Source organism: Cervus canadensis, chromosome 22 (assembly GCF_019320065.1).
Source record: "Cervus canadensis isolate Bull #8, Minnesota chromosome 22, ASM1932006v1, whole genome shotgun sequence".
Lineage (NCBI taxonomy): Eukaryota > Metazoa > Chordata > Mammalia > Artiodactyla > Cervidae > Cervus > Cervus canadensis.
This window is the reverse complement of record NC_057407.1, coordinates 44,854,180-44,875,916: the sequence shown is the minus strand read 5'-3', so window position 1 is coordinate 44,875,916 and position 21,737 is coordinate 44,854,180. Positions and strand designations below refer to the sequence as shown.

At 44.9% G+C, this 21,737-nt stretch overlaps 1 protein-coding gene across 1 annotated transcript in view; it reads left to right on the top strand.

The window, feature by feature from the left end:
* The first annotated feature begins 609 nt into the window (after positions 1-609).
* Positions 610-21,737, top strand: part of LOC122424389 (skin secretory protein xP2-like) — a 60,467-nt gene continuing 39,339 nt past the window's right edge. The window contains exons 1-2 of the mRNA XM_043442136.1: positions 610-648; positions 7,013-7,795. Of these exons, the coding sequence (XP_043298071.1) occupies positions 610-648; positions 7,013-7,795 (822 nt within the window). The remainder of the gene's footprint in view (positions 649-7,012; positions 7,796-21,737) is intronic.

Sequence of the window (21,737 nt, the reverse complement as noted above, 5' to 3'; positions counted from 1 at the left end):
AGGCTTGATCATTCAAAAAATATTTATTGAGCAGTTATTATGTTCTAGACATTGTGCTGAACATACATCTGGGCATATGTCTCTCTCATGAGTCCAGAAAGAGGAAATGAAAATCAACAATAATAAATACATTTTGTAATATTTTTAAATGTACTATACAAGGGAAAAATAGAGCAGGCAAGGAGATTGGGATGCCCTGGGGAAAGAAGTGGCATTATTAAATGAGATGGTTCAAGGAGGCGTCACTGAGGTGAGGGGAAGTGTATTCCAGGAAAGGGAACAGAGCAAAAGTGCTGAGGCGAGGGTGCCCCTGGAATGTCCAAGGAACAGCAAGGAGACCACTGTGCCTGTGGTGAGTGAGGGAGTTGGAGAAAAGAGGAAAATAAGGTCGGGGGGCAGATAGTGTAGGTCTAACGGGCCACTGGGAAGACTTTTGCTTATATTCTGGGAGAACTGGGGAGACAATAGAGAGCTTTAAGAGAGGAAGGCCATGATATGACTCACAGTTTCCAGAACATTGGCTCCTGTGTTGACAATGGACTATAGGGGAGACGGGGGCCAGGGGAGCTAGTCCAAAAATTAGGAGGTTCTTATAGGAATCTGGAAGAAATGACGGTGGTTTGGAGTAAGCTGCAGAGAGTGACAGTGGTAAGTAGATTCTGGCTTATATTTTGAAGGTAGAAGCAACAGACTTGCTGACAGATTGGATGTGGGGTTGAAAAAAATCCCACTCTTGGGCATATACCCAGAGAAAACCGTAATTCAGAAAGACACATGCACCCCAATGTTCATTGCAGCACTATTTACATTAGCCAAGACATGAAAACACCTAAATGTCCATCAACAGAAGAATGAATAAAGAAGATGTGGTGCATTTATATAATGGAATATTGTTGTTGTCATTTAGGCGCTAAGTCGTGTCCAACTCTTTTGAAATCCCATAGACTGTAGCCCACCAGGCTCCTCTGTCCTTGGGATTTCACAGACAAGAATACTGGCGTCAGTTGCCATTTCCTTCTCCAGGGAATTTTCCCGACCCAAGGACTGAACCCGAGTCTCCTGCACTAGGAGGCAGATTCTTTACCATTGAGCTACCGGGGAAGCCCACAATAGAATATTACTCAGTCATAAAAAGGAACGAATTTGGGACATTTGTAAAAGCGTGGATGGACCTAGAGATTTTCACGCAGAGTGAAGTAAATCAGAAAGAGAAAAAATTAATGTCATATATCAATGTGCATATGTGGCATTTAGAAAAGTGGTATAGTTGATGTTATTTGCAAAACAGAAATAGAGACACAGACAAAGAGAGCAAACATGTGGACACCAAGGGGGACAGGGGAGGGTGGCTGAATTGGGAGACTGGGATTGGCTATATACATTATTGATGCTATGTATAAAACAGATAACTAACTAGAACCTACTGTATAGCACAGGAAACATACTCAGTGCTCTGTGGTAGCCTAAATGGGAAGGAAATAAAAAAACAAGGGGATATATGTATACATATAGCTGATTCACTTTGCTGTGTGGTAGAAACTAACACAACATTATAAAGCAAGTGTGCTCCAATAAAAATTAATTAAAAACATAAATACCGTCATTGCAAAAAAATAGAGAAAAGATGAAAACAATTATAAGGTTTTGGGCCTGAGCCTCTGAAATCTGGGTGCCTGTAAGAGTAGAAACTGGGGAAAGACCAGCAGTTCAGGTTAGGACCTAGAAGGTTGAAATGTCTGTTAGACATCCAAATGGCAACGTCAAGTAGGAAGTTTGTTGATGAGTCTGGAGTTCAGGAGGGAAAGTCAATGCCAAAAGTATAAATTTGGAAGTTATCCATGCAAAGATGGTGTTTAAAAATCTCAAGATTAATATTGGATGCAATAAAGAGATTATTGGTATTAATCTATGTTTTTTCCCTTCTGAGAAATCTGTGAGCAATGGGTCAGCATTATAAACATAAAGGCTACATGTCTTAATTATAAGATTAGTTTCCCACCCCAATCCTCACCTCTCTATCCTTCCCATCTTCCAAGACTGAGTGATTCTACTTTATTTGCCGGAGAACCAAAGCAATGTATTTAATTAGTCATATGAGGCTAGAAGCCTGGATTGGATTCTGACCTTGTTCATAGTATGTGACTTTGGGTAAGTTAATTAACTTCTCTGAGGCTCAGTTTTCTTATCTATAAAGTGTTAATAGCTATCCTATAGAGTTGCTGTGAATTCACTGAGCTGTTATAATTAAAGCACTTAGTACTGTGCTTGGCACATATATGTGCTCAATAAATGTTAGATTAAAACCCGAGGATAAGACATTCAGTGATAACATCAGAGTGGGTATAATGTAGTTGGACTTTTGCTCTTGGTCTAGAATGGTGGCAGGTTCAAGTTCTTTTCTTGGAAGATGTATGTGTGGGAGGTGGTTACAGGTGAGTACCCCCCACAATCATTTAGGGTGCTCCATGTCAGTTTAAGCTTTACTTGTAATAATTGACCTATTTCCTATATATCTATGAAATGAGTAGAAAACATTTTTTCCTTTAAAAAAATAGTAACTGTAAGATTGTCTGAGAAATACTGATTTTAACGAAACTTCAGTTGTGCAAACCTATACTCTACTAGTTCAATTTGGGGGGGCCACGCATGTTACAGTGGGGTGTCAGCACATTACTGAAGTATGACTGGCGGGCAGTAGAGGTGGTGGAGGTAGATGCTGTGGAAGCCATGTCTCCCTGGCTGGCCCTGAAATGGTCTGGTCCTCTTTACACCTTCCAAAGCCATGAGATCATCTTGGTTGTCCAATTGAGTCCATCTTCCACACAGCAGCTGGGGGGAACTTTTTAAAAATCTGCCTTTTGATGATATCACTCTCTTACCTAAAACTCTTTTCTCCTTACCCAAACCATCACAAACCCACGGTCTGGCTCTTTCTCACGACTCCAGCCAAGGAGGGTCTTTGTTGCCTCTGTTTATCTCATGCTGTCCCTTTCCCCTTTGCTCGGTTGGCTCCTGTTCTTCCTCTGGATCTCACCTTAAGGGTCACCTCCTTAGACCGGTCCTCCCAGACCAACTATCATAAATCTGCCTATTACCTACTTTTAGTGCCTGCATCCTTTTCTTCAGAGCATTTGTCACAAGCTAATTGAATATGTGTTCATGTATCATATTACCTGATTCATCTCCTAGACTGGGATGTCCAATAAGGCCAGGATTATACCTGTTTTATTCACTATACTGTCACCCTATCCAATACCTGGACTATCCAATACCTGGCACAAATAGGCGCATACATATACAAATTGTTGAAAAATGACTCATGCGTCTATTTTCTATAATTTCTTCTATCCTCAACCTAAGCTAGTATTTCATCCATTCTGTATCTATTGATTAGACATCTATTATGAATTAGGCACTGGTTTTGGTGCTGGGAAATTATGAACTGGCTTCGACGGTAAAGCGTCTGCCTGCGAACGCGGGAGACCTGGGTTCGATCCCTGAGTTGGGAAGACCCTCTGGAGAAGGCAATGGCAAGCCACTCCAGTACTCTTGCTTGGAAAATTCCATGGATGGAGGAGCCTAGTAGGCTACAGTTCATGGGGTCACAAAGAGTCTGACACGACTGAGCGACTTCACTTTCATTTTCCTTTGGTGCTGGGAAAGCAACAGTGTGATAAAAGCAGACAAAAGTCCCTGCCCTCAGGCTGCTTTTTTGCTGGTACATCAGGCATCATTTTATGTTTGTATCTCCTGTGTCATACCTGCTTGATTTACTTTTCTGCTCAGCGTCCACTTGACCAGGGGGAGGCAGGAACTGGTGGATAGATGCTCCGTTCTTTTGTCTTTCATTCTTTGCAGTTCCTCAGAGGGCCACGGCAGTGGGACTGAGCTCAGTTGATCATAGTGTTTACCACCTAGACCAAGCACCCTTGGAAGGGCTTTCTCTCCTTCCCTCTTTTGTGTGGTCCTGATTCCTTTTCTCACCTCTATTCCATGGGATCACTCCCCTCAAGCCCTCTCTAACCCTTCTTCTGAGGAGAACCTGACCCAACAAAGCTAGCATCTTAATTATTTGGTCAGGTCATTTTCTACATTTCCATCCTGGGTCCCTTGCTATATTTTGGGTTCCTAAAGGTCAAGTGGCTCAGACAGTAAAGCGTCTGCCTACGATGCGGGAGACCTGGGTTCAATCCCTGGGTCAGGAAGATCTCCTGGAGAAGGAAATGGCAACCCACTCCAGTATTCTTGCCTAGAAAATCCCATGGACGGAGAAGCGTGGTAGGCTACAGTCCATGGGGTCTCAAAGACTGAGTGACTTCACTTTCACTTCACATAAAGGTCAAGGATTGGATATTTTTTGTTTGTTTGTATGCATTTTCCCACAGTAACTAATTCAGAGCCTGACAAATATCTGTAAACATGTGTTGATTTTGATTTTGATTAGATTTGACAAAAGGAAAGAATAGTGACTTTCCATGACCCAAGAGAGGCCAGAGTCACTTCTGGTGCAGACACCTCTGCCTAATATTGGATGAGGCTGGGACCTGCCAGGGCAATGACTGTTTTTTCTTCCATGTATCCATCCTGCATCCTTCCCAGGGCCCTGCACTCTTGACTTGCAGCAGCAGAAGGCTACCAGCAGCTTCAAGTAGCTCAGGGCCCATAGCTGGGGGGGGGGCTGACTCGCTCCAGGGGTTCCATCTGCCACCTGCTTCCTCCAAGCTGTGAGTGTAAGAGGCAGACCGGCCCCTCCTCCTCTGGAGCGGAATCCACAGTCTGTCATCTGGTGCTGGGAACCAAACGTCAGGACCCTGCTCCCACAAGGCCACAGGCAAGGGCTCAAAATGGCTGAATGAATGACTTCAGAATTCTGTACCAACCTTGACTCTATCTCATGGAAATGGAGAGTGACAGGCAGCTGGTAAAGGTGCAAAGAGCACTGGACATATTTCAGCAGACAAGAGTTGTAGTTACGGGTCTACCACTAATTCGATGCTCCTCTGGTCATGTACCACTTTTCTGCCCGCAGTTTCCTGAAAATGAGAAGGTTGGACTAGATGATCTCAAAGATCCCCCAGCTCTTGGATTCTTAAATTACAGAACTGGAAGGAACCTGATCTGTCAGTTAGACTTCACATAGTCTCTTCATCCTTAAAAAAACCCTCACTGTTGGTAACAGCTCCATGTCGGCTCTAAACCTACTAGGACCTCCGCATATCTGCTCTTTGAACTCCCAGGCAGCCATGCTCATTTATGTACATATCTGGCACATACATGATCTTTTTTTTTGGGTAACTGAAAAAAATTCTTTTTTCAGCTGTGCTGGGCAGCTTGTGGGGATCTCAGTTCCCTAATCAGGCCACGGCAATGAAAGCCCGGAATCCTAACCACGAGGCCAACAGGGAACTCCTTGTAATTGAAATTTTTAATGAGATAATTGTAGATTCACGTTCAGTCATAAGAAATAATACCCTTTGCCTAATTTCCCCAATGATAACATTTGGAAAACTTTAATATGGTATCACAATTACGATATTGACATTCATACAGTCCACCTGTCTTCCTCAATTTCCCTAGTTTTACTTGTACTTATGTGTGTGTGTATCAGTTCTACATAAATTTTATCACCTATTCTAAAGCCACAAGTCCTAAAACCACCAGGATCCCTTGGGTTGTCTTTTTATGACCACTTCTTGCCTTCTTCCCATCTCACCTCATCCCCCACTTGATGGTTTTTCAAAATCTTTTTATTTGAAAATAATTTCAAACTTACAGAAACATTCCAATACACCCTGAACTCAGATTCACTGATGGTTAATTTTTTTGCCCATTTACTTTATCATTTTTTTCTATCAACAGTTTTTTTGTGAATCATTTGAAGATAAATTGCATACGTAGTGCCTCTTTACCCCTATGCAATACCTCAGAGTGTATTTATAACAGGGATATCCTTGTACACGACCATAACACAAGTATCAACATCAGCACACTGAGCCTATACTTTACTATCAGAATTCCAATTTTGTCCATTGGAATGTTCTTTACAGCATCTCCCCTCCCCCAAACATCCAGTCTAGGACCAGCTATCACATTTAGTTGTCAAGACTTTTTAGCACTCTTTAATCTTGAACATTTCCCAAGTCTTCTTTTGCGACATTGACATGTTTGAAGAATACAGTCCCTGCCTCCTTTTGAAATAGATATTCCTCATTTTGGTTTGTCTGGGGTTTCATCATCATTAGATTCAGGTTCTGCATTCTCCCTGGAAATACTGTCTAGGTGATGTGTTCTGAAGACATGTTATCCATCTGCTTTCATCCGTGAAGTCAGTTTTGATCCTGGTCAAGGTGCTGTCTCCCTGCCCCTCTGTATACTGAATACTTTTCTCTTGCTACTAATAAGCCTAAACCACCTATGGGGGAGACACACTAACCCAGGCAAATATCTGCCCCACAATAAACCACAACCCCCTAGAGCCAGCATCCGTGGATGATTCCTGCTTGAACCGATCTTTACTATACACCTTCTCTTCAAGTCCCCTTCCAGTAATGGAAACCAGGTTTTTCTCTGGTTTAGCTTCCTTGGGTCTTCCGTTCTGATCTGAGTCTTCTCCATGTCCTCCCAGTGTCCTCCATGACCTTTGGGCAGGGACGAGGCCGCTGCTGTAAACTCAGCAGCCTCAACTGGAAATGAGGTCATGCGTGTTGTTCCCCGTTAAACTGTCCACTGGTGATTTGCATATTAGAGTAGCCTGAATGCACTTACTTCCTGGATCGTTTCCTGATCCTCCACATCCCTGTCTCCCTCCCTTACCGTTTGGTGGCATTTTGTTCATTCATATTCCCTTCACCTCCTGGCTCTGGCCCACCCCCATTTAAGCCTAAGGATTGCTTTCCTAGGGGACGGCCCGGCCTGCACGAACCGAGCGCCTGGATTTCCCCCGCGTTCTCGGCAGTCAGCGTGAGTTTCATCCTCCCCATAGACTGGCCGGACAGACACCAAGAAGTGCTAGAAGTGCTCGGGGCGGAGGCGGTGGTACTGGGAGTGTGGGATACCTTTCCCGATCCAGGTATTTTCGCCCGGGACTTCTCCAGGCCAGACGCCGGTAAAGGCGCAGGAGCCGGCCACCTGCCGGAGAGGTTCGAGGGGCGCAGCACCGGGCAGCAGCGACGCGCTCCGCCCGGCGGGCGTCCTGGAGGTGGTGGCGCGGGCCTGCAGGCGGGGCGGGGGAAGGGGAGGGCTCGGCGCGCGTCGGGCAGTGACGGCAGCGCGGAGGGGAGGTGCGAAGCGCCCGCCCGCCGAGAGCCATGGCGAGAGGCCGCGCCGCGGCGCCCGCATCAGTGCCCCGGTCCACAGCAGCGCCCCCGCCCGCCGCCCCGGGGCCCACCAGGCCGCCGCCCCCGCGTGCCCCCGAGCTTCTGACGGCCGCGCGCAAAGAGTGAGGCGCCCCGGGAGAGGGGCCGCGCGCGGGAGGGCGGCGCAGGAGGGAGCGCGGGGGACCCGGAGCGCCCCGACGAGCCCCGCGCCCCAGAACCCGGGACCCCGAGCCCGGGAGCGCCGAGTCGGTGGGAGGGCAGCCGAAAGAGGAGGAGGCGCCCCAGCCGAGCCCGCCGCGTGCGCCCCGGTGCCGCCCGGCCGGCTGCTGTGGAGGGAACCGGAGCCGCCGGGCGGCCGGGACTGGGCCGAGGACAACGAGAAGGAGGCGGCCAGGAGAGCCGATCGTTTGGGCAGCTCGGCGCCGGAGGCCCCCGGGATCGCGCCTGCTACGGGGCCGCGCTCCGTGCGCCTCTCGAGGGTAAGCCCGGGACCGCTGACCGGTGACTTCAGCGCATCGGGCCCTCGGGGATGGGTGGGGAAGCTGTTTCGGGAGTGTGGGTGCATGCAGTGATAACGGCGAGAGGCCGGGACCCTGCGGGGACGGCCCCCTCCGGCGTCGGCCGCACCTGCGGGAGGGCCATGGGGCACAGAAAGGTGCCCATAGTGCATCGTGTCGGTCACGCCGCGTGGCCTGGATTCCCGGCTCCGGCGCTTCGAAGTGACAATGAGGCGACCTTCAAAGAGCCCCGAGCTGAGCCAGGCCAGAGCGCGAGCGGCACCCCATTCCTACTCACCCGCCAAACGAATGTAAACTCCATCTTCTGAGAGTGTTTGGCACGGGACAAATGGCTTTTAGGCCCCCTCCTTTCCATCCCGAGAGTTAACAAGTTCACTTTGTCACTTTTTGGACCCGAGTTTTTCAATTCTTTTCGAATCTCCAAGGTCAGCCTCCTGCAGTTACAAGAAACTTAATAAAATGTATTGCTTCCTCTTTTGTAAAGTTGTGTTCAGGAAAACACAAATCTAAAGTCCCGCTTCCTTGCTTCCCGGGTTGTCCCTGGGTGCCCCCTACCCTTTAAGTCTACGTATTTTCGACCCCTTCGCAGCGCCTGTTCAGAAACTGAAATCAGCATCCGCTTTGGGCCCTTTCTAAGTATGTCTAGGCCTCTGATTAAAAAAATATTTGTCCCCCTTATGCCTCACTAGAACTTTGCTTCAAGCAAATGGGTGAATGTTGTCAGTGTCTGCCGTTGGGTAGGCAGGATGGGTACCCTTTCCAGTGGAACATCTTTTGGTGATGGGGTAGGGTGGCGATATATACCCCAGGCAAATAAGCTAGGAACAGCGTCCTTTCCGGTGTCCAACTGCAAGAGCAGCAGAGAGGGAGGGCGCCAGACTGACCGATGGGGGCTCTGGGCGGTCTGCACCCGGGAGGGTGTCCCAAGTTCTGGTGGATGATGACAGGTCGGCTGGCAGGTTCAGAATTGGACCTGGAGTGACAGATGGCTCCTGCCTCTTGGTTTGGAAAGATCATGTGTGTGTGCCCTTCCATCTCTGGCCCCATCTTTATCACAGAGGTGCCCAGACAGTTGTGCACCGAGCCACCTGGAACGCTGACCCAGGCTTGGGGATGATGCTGAGCTGGGTAGAAAGTGCATGTCCGTGGGCAGCAGGTTAGACCAGAGCTGGGTTTCAGCTTGGTCCCAGCACCAACCATTTCCTGTTTGATGCCCCAGAGACCTGTGGGATTTGGTTTCCCACCCTCAGCTCTCCGTGGAGGGTGTCTCCACTCTGGCTGTGTTGCTCATAATCCTTCTCTCTGGTGTGTTAGAGAAGAACTTGAAGGGGGGAACCTGGATTCAGATTACAGCTCCTCTCTTTGCTGGCAGTGTGACCTTGGGTGCTTATTTAACTTCTTTGACCAGGCTCTCCCCTCTTTGGGATTGCATGCCCCCCACCCCCTGCAAAACAAAGGAACAAAACCCAAACAAACTTCCCTGAACTGTTGTAAGGATTAAAGAGTGCTGTGAATGAAAGTGTCTGTAAAAGTTTGAATGACCTGGGAGGGTTTTTAGGTCTTCTTCCAACATGACTAGATTTGTGACTTGGTAAGGTTTTTGAGCCCTAATGGGTATGATAGCAAACATAATAGAAGTTATTTTCCTTCTTATAGGTTTATTGGGAGGGTTGAATCAGATTTTGTAAAAGGACTTTGAAAATGAAACAGCATTGCTCACATTGAGAGGAGTTCCTAAACTTTGTTTCCAGACTAGCAGCATTTTACTGTTTGCCATGTGATGTGGACTTTCTTCTGAGCTCCTGCCCCTAAGCTTGCACATAGTAGGTCTCTGTAATTGTTCGATGAGGCTGGAATTAACTCTCTGGGTTCCCCCCGTGACTGTCTGCTCCCAAGGTGGAGAGCCGACCTTGGGCTTTCTCTGCCCAGCAGCTGTTGGTGTTTTCCTAGACTTGATTATTCTGTTACACCATATAGCCTAGAAGACAGCTGAGAAAGGCAGGCAGGCGGCTGCTCTTCCGAAAGAGGTGCTTCTTTTCTCCTGCTGGGCTCCAGTGGGAAAGGCATTGGAGGGTGAGGAGTTCCTTTAAACTTACTGAGGGTTGCTGATATTAAATCAAGTCTTTCACCTGTCTTTCAGTTTAGTAAACTTGAGGATAATGTTACAACAGCCAGCCTCTTCAAATATATGATCACATGACCTTTGGTTTTGACAATGAACCCTGATCTGTTTAATTCACCTGTATTTGGTATGTATTTGGATTTCTGTGAGAGGACAAAGGGATGGTCCTTTTAGGAGATTGAGATGTTAGGGGACAACTATTTCCACCAATCCCAGGGCTCATGTGGGTTCTTAGATTTTTAACCTGGGTGAGTCTCTGTTGTATACAGAAACACTGTTGAATGGGTCTTAGTGTTCCTCTCCCTCTCTTTTTCCTTCTTTTTGAATAAATGTTCCCTAATTTGACTTGCCTTTTTATTAGGTGTATCCAATTGGAGGCCACCTGCACTGTTGAAAAGTTCAAAGTTTTAGTGAAGAGAGAGAAAATAATCGCATATGTATCAGTCTGGGTGCCTCTGAACTACATACAATACCAAATGATGTGCAGCTGGTTAAAGAAAGGATTTGACATGTGTTTTATGAAGGACTGCGTGGCTTCATTATTCATGGAGAAGCAGTTTTAATTATGTATTTGTTAATAGTGCACCTGAAATAGAAGAGGGTGGAACACAGTGGAAGGTGAGTTCTTAAAATCTGTTTGGGCTTCTAGTCCAGTGTTCTAGGAAGGACTGCTCCCAGCCTCGCCTGGGTGATGGTGAGAAGCACTGTAAATCTCTATGAAGACTAACAGGGGCAGTGACCTCTCAGGCAGCCACTCACAGCCTTGGGAATGTCTTTTGGCTCCCGGGTCTCAATAGGAAAAGGATTCTACTGATGCTTCTAAAGCCGGACTTTGCCAAGTGGCTCAGTGGTAGAGAATCTGACTGCTGACAGAGGAGACACGGGTTCGATCTCTGGGTCAGGAAGGTCCCCTGAGAAGGAAATGGCAACCCCCATCCAGTATTCTTGCCTGGAGAATCACATGGACATAGGAGCCTGGAGGGCTACAGTCCATAGAGTCTGAAAGAGTCTGAAACTTACCCTCATAGCCCTTAGGGCTGAGGGAACCCTGGAAGGGGATTGGGGGGCTCAGCCTGAGGCTTCCAGCACTTCCCAGTGAACTTTCAGTGTTACTTCCATTATTCCTTTGATGAATAAAATGCAGGATTCATCTTATTTGTTTTAGTATAAAAAGACTTTAAATTGCTGCCTGGAGTCAAAAAACACTCAAAAAGATTCACCTTATTTTCCTTGGGGCTTTGGGAGCTCCCTTCAGGGTAAGCATTTGTACCCCAGTTTGATAATTTTTTTCCTCTTGGCCCCGCTGCGTGGCTTGTGGGACCTTATTTCCCCTACCAGAGGTCAAATCTGTGCCCCTTTCAGTGGAAGTAAGTAATCCTAACTATTGGACCACCAGAGAAGTCCCCAGTGTGACAGTCTTGGAGCTGAATTATTTCTAGGCTCCTTTCAAGTTGCAGGTTTTATGCTATGCCAGGACATTTAAAAGCAGAAGGTAATCTTCCTAGGGGAAATGGATTTTGTACTGATATCTGAAAAGGATGCTCCATTTTTTGGGGGGGAAATAGGTATATGAGTAAATTAAAGAACCACTAGAATATGAATTATCTGCATTTGAATGTTAAGGAAGACCCTGCTCTGGGTGTTCAGGGGACTTTGAAAAAAAAAGTTTTTAAAATAATTAGTTGAAAATCACTACAAACAGGTGGAGTAAGTGGTTTGTCTTTCTATTGAGTGTTACAGGTGGTCTCCTTTATACTGACTGAGCCACCAGGGAAGTCCCATCCTTAGCATACCATTCAGAGCTCTCCCCTTTTCATTGTGCTCCTTCTAATGCCTGGGCTTAGTTAGTAGATAGTGTGAATATGTTGACTGAAAAAAATGCCTCTGTCTCCTGACTTCTGTTTACACAGATTAGCTATTGGCAAATTCTACATTTGATAACGTAGATGCAGGTGTATTTGCAGCTCTTAAAATAGATACTAATTAGAATAGGGTATGAGATTTTATTTTTCTCTCTCCAGGTTTGCAGAGAAGAAACATCCATGCATGTGGAGAACTGGAGGACTTAGATAAGATCTCCATCAGTTCCTCTGATGTTCTGGTAAAATCAAAGTCCTTCCAGCAGTTCTTTTTTTTTTTTTCAGCAGTTCTTTATTATCAGCAGCATATGCTCTGGGTGGGCCTGAATTTTTTTTTTTTTTTTGGATAGTGGTGTTCTGCAAGCTGTCAGTTTCACAAAAAGTAGAGGAGGCATGATCTAGTAGAATGTAGGCTCACCTCCTTTTATTATGAAAGTGAAAGTGAAAGTCACTCAGCCCTGTCTGACTCTTTGCAACCCCATGGACTATATATATAGTCCATGGAATTCTCCAGGCCAGAATACTGGAGTGGGTAGCCTTTCCCTTCTCAAGGGTATCTTCCCAACAGGTCTCCTGCATTGCAGGCAGATTCTTTACCAGCTGAGCCACAAGGGAAGCCCTTTTATTATGGTCCTTAACAAATAGTTTCCAGTTTGAGATGTGGCCAAAACTAGAATGTCTCTCTAGGGTGCTGGAAATGGTTTGGCTTTGCTTGTAGTATTGAATCATGCATTTTAACTAGGAGAAGCAGGTAAGCAGTGAGTGCAGAGACTGTCTTCAAGTTACTGTTTGAGGACCACAGGCGCACTTTTCTTGGGGAGGACAAATTTCTTTGACCTCCGGGAGCATTGATTGTCTTCAGTGTAATGAGGAAAGCTGGGAGTGAGTGACTGTAGATGCCTTGGCTAATTATGCCAAAGTGGCTAAGGGTCCAGATTCATGGTGGAACAAAAGGTTGTGGCTTGGATGGAGAATGGCAGTGGGAGGAGGGGGATGCTCGTGAGAGGAAAATCTTGTCTGTTATTGTTTCTGCCTGATCTTGGTCACTGCTGTTATGGCCCCAACTGATTGCAGGAGTGTTTAGTTCAGTTCAGTCATTCAGTCGTGTCTGACTCTTTGCGACCCCATGGACTGCAGCACACCAGGCTTCCCTGTCCTTCACAACTCCCAGAGCTTGCTCAAACTCATGTCCATCAAGTTGGTGATGCCATCCAACCATCTCATCCTCTGTCATCCCCTTCTCCTGCCTTCAATCTTTCCCAGCATCAGGGCCTTTTCTAATGAGTCAGTTCTTCGCATCAGGTGGCCAGAGTATTGGAGCTTCAGCTTCAGCATCAGTCCTTCCAATGAATATTCAGGACTGATTTCCTTTAGGATTGACTGTTTGATCTCCTTGCAGTCCAGGGGACTCTCAAGAGTCTTCTCCAACATCACACTCCAAAAGCATCAATTCTTCCATGCTCAGCTTTCTTTATGGTCCAACTCTCACATCCATACATGACTACTGGAAAGACCATAGCCTTGACTAGATGGACCTTTGTCGGCCAAATAATGTCTCTGCTTTTTAATATGCTGTCTAGATTGGTCATAGGTTTTCTTCCAAGGAGCAAGTGTCTTTTAATTTCATGGCTGCAGTCATCATCTGCAGTGATTTTGGAGCCCAAGAAAATAAAGTTTGTGACTGTTTGCATTGTTTCCCCATCTATTTGCCATGAAGTGATTGAACCGGATGCCATGATCTTAGTTTTTTGAAAGTTGAGTTTTAAGCCAGCTTTTTCACTCTCCTCTTTCACTTTCATCAAGAGACTCTTCAGTTTCTCTTTGCTTTTTGCCATAAAGGTGGTGTCATCTGCATATCTGAGGTTATTGATATTTCTCCTGGCAATCTTGATTCCAGCTTGTGTTTCATCTGTCCTGGCGCTTCATATGAACTACTCATGATGTACTTGCAGGAGTGTAAAGCCCTATTATTCAACGTGTGGTGGGCCGGCCTGCATCATCTGCATTACCTGGGAGCTTGTGACACCCTCAAAGTGGGAGACCCTGCCCAGACCTGCTAAATCTGATTCTACTTAGTAAACATGTCCCGAGGTGGTATTACTTGTCAGGCATTCCTTCATGGTTACACAGAGTGTTCTTTTTAGAAGCACAAGGCCAGATTTCAAGTATATTGGGAGGAGTAAGTGGCCAGCACACCCTTGCTCCCTATGTTGTTGGGGAGAATTGGTGCTCAAAGCGGGAAGACTGCTGAACCCATTCCCTTCTCAGTGCCCTCCTCTTCCCTTCCTTCATTTGTATGCAAGGAACCCTAAAATTGGAGGACCCAAAGAGGGCAGGGACAAACTATCATTCTAATCAGAAGTGAGGAAAAGCAGCCCAAAACTTAGCCAGCGATTTACCCTCCCTACCCTCACATTGAGAGGTGTTTTAAGCTCTTAAAAGTATGCCAGAGTGGTCAATTGGGTCTTCTCCCCAAATTCTAGCCAAGTAGTTGAAAGGTCCATGTATCCATCCATCTATCCATCCACCTACCCCATGAAGAGTCACTCTTCAGTGTTGGGTCATGTGCTGTGAACACCGGAGACTTCAAAAATGACAGAGTGGGAGCCAGATGGAAGGTAAATGGATCTGACCCCAGTAAGTCTAACTCTCTCCACCCTCCCTTCTTCCCTGCCGCTTCCCCAGCAGGTATAGGGCCATAGGGCTGCCATGCTTCTTTCATAATCTCCTGCGGGGGTGGGAGCAAGTTACCTGTCTTTGCCAAATTTTCTTTTTCCCCCAGAGGTGCCCAAGTCCCCCCAGTCTGAGATGAAGGGAAATCCCTAATGCAATGACCATTTTTAGTTCTTTAAAAAATTTTTGGTAAAGTAAATGTCTCATAAAATTTACCATTTTAGCCATTTGAAAATGCACAGTTCAGTGGCATTAACTACATTCATATTGTTGTGCAAATATCATGACCGTCTATCTCCAGAACTTCCATATCTTACCCCGGAGAAGCTCCGTACTGAGTAAACACTAACTCTCCACCCTCCCTCTCCCCTCAGCCTGTGGCGAACACCATTCTGCTTTCTGTCTCTTATCAGTATGAATATCTAAGAATCTCATATGAATGGAATCATACAGTATTTGTCTTTTTGTATCTGGCTTGTTTCACTTGGCCTAATATCTTCAAGGTTTAACATGTTGTATCACACACCAGAATTTCATTCTTTTTTGAAACTGAATATTATTCCATTGCTATGTATGTAAATATTTTGTTTATCCATTCATCTCTCTTTGGACACTCACGTTGCTTGCATCTCTTGACTGTTGTGAATAATGCCACTATGAATGTGGGTGTATAAACAACTGTTTGAGCCCCTGCTTTCATTTCTTTTGAGTATGTATCCAGAGGTGGAATTGCTGGATCCTGTGGTAGTTCTGTGTTTAATTTCTGAGGAATCACCATACCATTATTCTCAGTGAGTGCAGCATCTTGTATTCCCATCAGCAATGCACAAGGGTTCCGATTTTTCAACATCCTCACCAACACTTGTGATTCTCTGTGTTTTTTATAGTTTTATGCTGTGTGTATTTAATTAAATTAATTATTACTATTTTTGGCCACATAGCATGTGGGACCTTAGTTCCCCAAACAGGAATTGAACCTGAGACCCCTGCATTAGAAGCACAGTCTTAAAAAGAAAAAAAAAAAAAAAAGAAGCGCAGTCTTGACCACTGAACCACCAGGCAAGTCCGATTTTCTGGGTTTTTTTTGATAATTGCCATCTTACTGGGCACGACATGGTGATTTCAAGTCACTCTTCTCCCTAAGTTCTGTTATCCTCCAGCACTAACCAGGGTCTTTGCCTTGCTTTGATCAGGGGATTCCTGAAAAGTGGTTGATAACAGGAGCTCTTGCTTCAACCCTTGCTGCTATTTGCCGTTTAACTCGAGGGGCATCGCGTTTAATTATTTAGTGAGTGTAGTGGGATTCAGGTTAATAAGGTTTCTAGAAGCTGTTAGTGCTTTAGTGTCTGCGTCTTTATGATCTTTGTTTCTATTCTTCCCTCACGTTTTTTATTTTGAGTGGAAATTGGAGTGTGTGAGCTGGGGACCAAAGAGGATGAAAACAGAAGGGTAACTCAGTAAGACAGTCCGTTCCATTTTGTGATTCTGAATACAGGGTTCCAACAGTTAATTTGGTTTGACTTTGAGTGGTGGTGAGGGGTAGGGGGGGTTGGTGGACTGACATCAACAGAGATCTGGCAGCACAGTTAAAATGTTAAGGGCATTTTTTTCCTAGTTAAAACAAGAGTCCAAAGATGTTGGCCTTGCTTACATGGGAGAATTTCAAGCCTGGGAAGAAAATTGGAGGTTTACTTAAAGGGACAGGCAGATTCTTGTCAAGTTAAATGTTGGACCAAAGTTGGAGTTGGTAAGCTCTATGCTGGGGGATTAAAAACATCAACAAACAAACAGAAATCCAAACCTATGATTCTGGAATAGCAGCATAATGATTTAGAGGAAAGATGGGGAGCAGGAAAATGAGCAATTTGTTACATGTATGACTCACTGGCGCTCTGTCTGAGTGGTACATCCGGGTGCAGGCTTTCATTGTGGAGAAGAGTCCTATCCAGATGAGTATTTCATCCCAACCTTTGCATCTAGAATGTTTTAAATAAAATGCCGAGTGCTATGGGGATTATACAGTTCTGCTTTATGGAGCTAAGTAGGATGTAGCCTTGTTTTTTTCACTTGTTAAAAATTAAAAACATCCAGATGTAACAATCTGTCTGGATAAACTAGCATACTATTTTGTTTGTCTATTTTTATGAATACTAGATAGGCATCCAACACTTTTTTAAAAAATTCTTTTCTTTTTTTGCAATGCCATGCAGCATGCAAGATCTCAGTTCCCCGACCAGGGATCAGACCTGGGGAGTCCTAACTGCTGGACCACCAAGGAACTCCATAACATACTGTTGATGTGTTCGAAGCCATGTCCCCTCCCCCCATCCTTTAAGATTGGTGCTTTGTCAGGGACAGATATGTTAAACCCAGCAAAGAACTCTTGTTTGTGACAGCTAGTTCCTGAATATAGTACCTTATATGATAATCTCATATAGTTATTAAGAAGATGAGATAGATTAATATGTATGCTTGACTCAGTAAGCATTTTGTGTTAGCCATTATTGTTGCTGTTATTGAACTCCTTATGTCCATTCATCCACAGATACTTTTGAACACTTATCTGTACCATGCCCTAGAGGTATATGCTGGCCTTCATTTTTGTGGTACTAACAGGAATGGCCCCCGTGACCTAAGGCAGTGATGAGGCTATGGCTTTTGTTCAAATGACAGCTATCTTCCCTCCTTTGGCTTTGAGGAGGAGGGGTTAACTTTGCAAGGATCCCAGAGAAATCCCTCTGGATGTGATATTTGGAAACAAATAACAAGACATTTCAAAGGTCTCTTAAAAGGAGAAGTGTAGTTTGGTGTTAAAATTCTGAGAAAATACCCTTCTATTTGAGAAAATAAGCAGAATATTCTTTCTACTACCATAGTAAATAAGGAATGACAAGCAAATCATTGGCAAAATAGACTAAAATGTGCACTAATGCAGTGGATGTGGTTATATTATACTTGCAAGGTAGGGAAATAGTTTGTATTATTAGATGAAGGAACTACTTTTTATGAAGTACAAGAGGAATGTCATAGCAACTATTAAATGTTAACATGAAAGAATTTTAGGTGGGCTAAATCTCTTGATACTAAAAGAGAAATGATACTCATGTGAAAGGGGATAAAGTAAATATTCCTGGGATTTTGGTCATCTTATTAGTCAAACCTTTATCATTTATGAGATAGTGAATTCTCTGTTTGGCAAAAGACAGCATGATAGAGAATGATCAGGATAATCAAGTCTCAGAAATTCCCTCACAAAGTCAGAAGTTGCAGCAACGTTTGTTCACAAGGACAGCCAAGGGATGCAGTTTGTAGACTCTCCTAAGAGAAGGCTGTGGCAGGGCAGGGGTGAGTTAGCGGAGGCGACTGGCTTTCTCTTGGTGAATGTGCCCAGGGCAGTCTGTGCTCCAAGGTCCCATCCACCTCTGGGTTGACTGAGACCTTCTGTGAAACTGGCTTTACGCAAGGAGAGAGAGAGGTGACTTTACCTGGGGTTGTAAATGATACTGTGGGTGGAAAGAAGTGGATTCCTTTGAGTAATGTTGGGAGGATGAGCCCTGTTCTCACTTTGAGTAGATGGTGGTAGGGTTGGAGGGGGCAGAGTCAAGGATGGGGCTGAGATTTCCAAACTGTATTAACATCTCTCAGTTATGCAGGGGTGAAGGCCTGGAGGATGCTATTGTGAAGGTGCAGTGTGTGAGGTGTTTGTGAGATTGGTGGTTTAGTTACCAAGTCATGTCTGACTCTTGTGACCCCATGGACTGTAGCCCACCAGGCTCTTCTGTCCATGGGATTCTCCAGGCAAGAATACTGGAGTAGGTTGCCATTTCCTCCTCCAGGGAATCTTCCCGACTCGGGGAATGAACCCAGGTCTCCTGCATTGCAGGCAGATTCTTTACCCCCTGAGCTATGAGGGAAGCTTTTGGGATGGGGGACATCTGGGGCTGATGCTTGGAAGAGAGATCTGAGTATGAGGAAAAGGTCTGGTGGCCATCCCTGTGTGGACAGTGATGATAAGTGTAGAAGCACTCACACAGGTTGGCCAGGAGACCGAAGTGCTGGGGGAAAGTGTTCTTGTGGCAATAGGTGGGGTTCATGGGTCCTTCTTCTGTGAGAGGCCAAGTAGGCTAAGGGCTAAAATGTTCTTCGTGTTTGTTTATGCATAATAGGTGTGCATTTATTTGTAGAGTTGTATCTCTCTGTGGTTCTCTATGGTTCAGAAGAGATGCTGGCTTAGCCTTGTACTCTTATAGTAACACATCGACTGTAAGAATTCTTCGAGTATTTGTGAACATTTGCAGGTTTTCTTGCCAGACATCATGTGGGTTTGTGTCACATATTGTTTGTGTCTGTATTTTTATGATTTCCTGAAACAATAAGCTCTGAGTTAGATTTTTCTGCACTTTGTGATCTTTGTACACCTTTCTTGAGGTTTTACAGTTTGTGATATTGGAGCTATAGGATTGTGATAAAATTGGAAGGCATTAGAAATTGCTCATTTTAGCAGCCCCATCAGAATGGACAAATGGACAAATAAGAATGGACAAAATAAGAAATTTGACAATATCAACCACTGGTGAAAATGTGGAACAGCTGGAAGCCTCACGCACCATATTTGAAGAAGAACAAACACTGGGAACACTGGCAGTATTTACTAAAGCTGAGCATATACATTGCAACCCAGTGATTCACTTCTCCATATGTGCGCGACAGAAACCAATATTCTTGACTTAGTTCATAGCAGCTTTGCTAACAGTAGCTCCAAAGTAGAAAACCCCAAATGTCCATTGACCGTATACACAGATTGGTATGTCCAAGCAACGGCATGCTACTCAGCAATACGAAGGAGTGAAATACTAATCCATGCAACAAATGGATGAAAGTTATAGGCAAATGTTGAGCCAAAGAGAGATTTTCTGGCGGTCCAGTGGTTAAAGACTACACACTTCTGCTGCAGGGGTACCGATTCTCTCCCTGGTTGGGGACCTGAAATCATGCATGCCACTTGGTGAGGCCAAAAAACACAAAACAAAACAACACAATTGAGTCAAAGAGACCAGACACAAAAGTGTACACTGTAGGATTCCATTTTCAAAAATAGGCAAAACTATCCTGTAACAGGGATCTGAATAGTGGTGGTTACTTGTGAGGAGGTATTGACTGTATAAAATATATATGAGTAAAAATTAATGGAGCCAAAAATATAAGATAATTAAAGGTTCTAGGTGATTTGGCAACTGTTAGATTTTAATGCAACATGATGTAAAATATTTGCTCCATAGAATTTAACTGTGCTCAAACTTGTGGGTTTTATACCATTCCCCATTCCCCCCTACCCCCCTGTCTTGAAGAACATATACACACATACCCTAGTAGATGGTCCATCAGGCAGCTGTTGTCTGGTCTGGGAGGTAGTTGGGAAGCCTGAGTGTTTACTCTTCTTCGCTGGTGCACCCAGGGTGTATTGTTACTATTGTGGGCTCGGACCTGGGCTAAGGTGAAGTCACTGAGGCGCTTGCCTCAGGTAGCACATTTAAGGATGAGGTAGTAGCCAAAAATCTAAGTAATCAAGATCAACAGTATTTTAGTGCCGTATTTCTAAAAAAAAAAAAAAAAAGGTAAACTAATGCAAAGAAATCTTTAAAAAAAAAAAATCAAAAATTTAAATAAAGGCAGAATTGGTATTACTGAGTTTTGTTTTGCCTGATGCCCTAATATGGTTTGGCCAGGTGTACCGTTGTAGGCCTGAAGATGAGCCAGGGGAGTCTCTAAGACTTGAGAACCATAGACTTGACCTTGGCTGTATGACATAAAAAGTGTGAAAGTGAAAGAACAAGGTTAATAAAGACTAAAATGATTCTGTTAATGCTTTTAGTGCTTTGTGAATGGAAACAACTCTTATTTTTGGAAAGGAGTCTCAGTATATTAAACATTTCAACAAAAGGGAATAATGTATAAAAGTACTTATGATAGTCCTTAAAAATACCACAATTATTATTTAAATTTTTGTGAATTTTGCCATGTTAGCTTACAGCAGGAGTGGCATTGGTGTTTTAAATCGAAACAGGAAGCTGTCAAGGCTTAGATAACTTATTCATGGCATTAACAAGGTATAATTTGGTGTGTAACAGTGTTGAACAGTAGGAAAAGTTAATGATTGCCCACCTTTCAGCTAATCATGTGATTGCTCTTGATATAATTACCTGGTAGGCAGGGATAGAATCATGTAATTTGCTAGCCTGGTGCTGCATGCTTACAAACATTGGTGCTATTGTGTGTCACCAAGCGCGGTTTCTGAAATGTGGCCGTCTTTGTCTTTTTCTGCTGAAGAAGCCCCATGTATCATGTCCGTTTGTCTCTTTGTTACGGTCAGGATGTGTTGCTTGGACTGAGAGAGATACCAGATTTTTTCAGCTTCTCTTCCAATTGCTATGGATACTGTGTCAGTGCTATTGGGGTCTCCTCTTGTCAATTTCAGACAGGTTTCCCCTTGGACGCTGAAATCCGTGTCCATCCTGATGTTAACGGGCCACTTGTTCAAGTGCAAGAGGGCTTTTGAAAGTGCACCGTGATGAGAATTAGTTTGAAAAAATTATACCAGAGAGGGTTAAAACTTTCTGAACTTGTAAAGCCTCACTTCTTTGCTCACCCCCAGCACCCCCACTTTCTGATTTTGCTGTTCATGGTTTCCTCCTGGTAACAAGCAGTGCTCAGTGGGAAAGTCAAGCTGGCCTAGAGTCTCCCTGTCCCAGAGAATGACTTGCCAGGGCTCCTAAAGGGGCCTGTAGTTGGGCAGAAAAGCCCACTTGGTGGCATCCTGGTTGTTCCTTGGATGTGGAATGGTTTTTCATTAGGAGTTCCATTTCTTTAGTAGGCTTTTCAGATCCTTTTATTTGCCTCTGGTGTTAGTTTTGGCAAGTTGCATATTTCAGGGAGTGTCTCCATTTCATTTAAGCTGTTGAATTATTTATTGGCATAACCATGGCCCATTTAACGTCCAGAAGATCTGGAGCGATGTCCCCACCTTCTGTTTCTGATATTTGCCTTTCTTGTTGAGAACCATGTCCTGGGAACTGGTGGATCAGAGTTAAGTCAGCTCAGGAAAACGGGTGGGGGTGGTTTCAGGAAAGGGAGGACGGAGGCCGAGGAGGTAGGAGAGCCTGGACGTGGGGGAGGGCAGGGGGCGTGCCTGGGCCTGCCCTTGGCCCCTCCGTTCCCTGGAAGTGTCCCGGAGGGGAGCCGGTCACGTGGG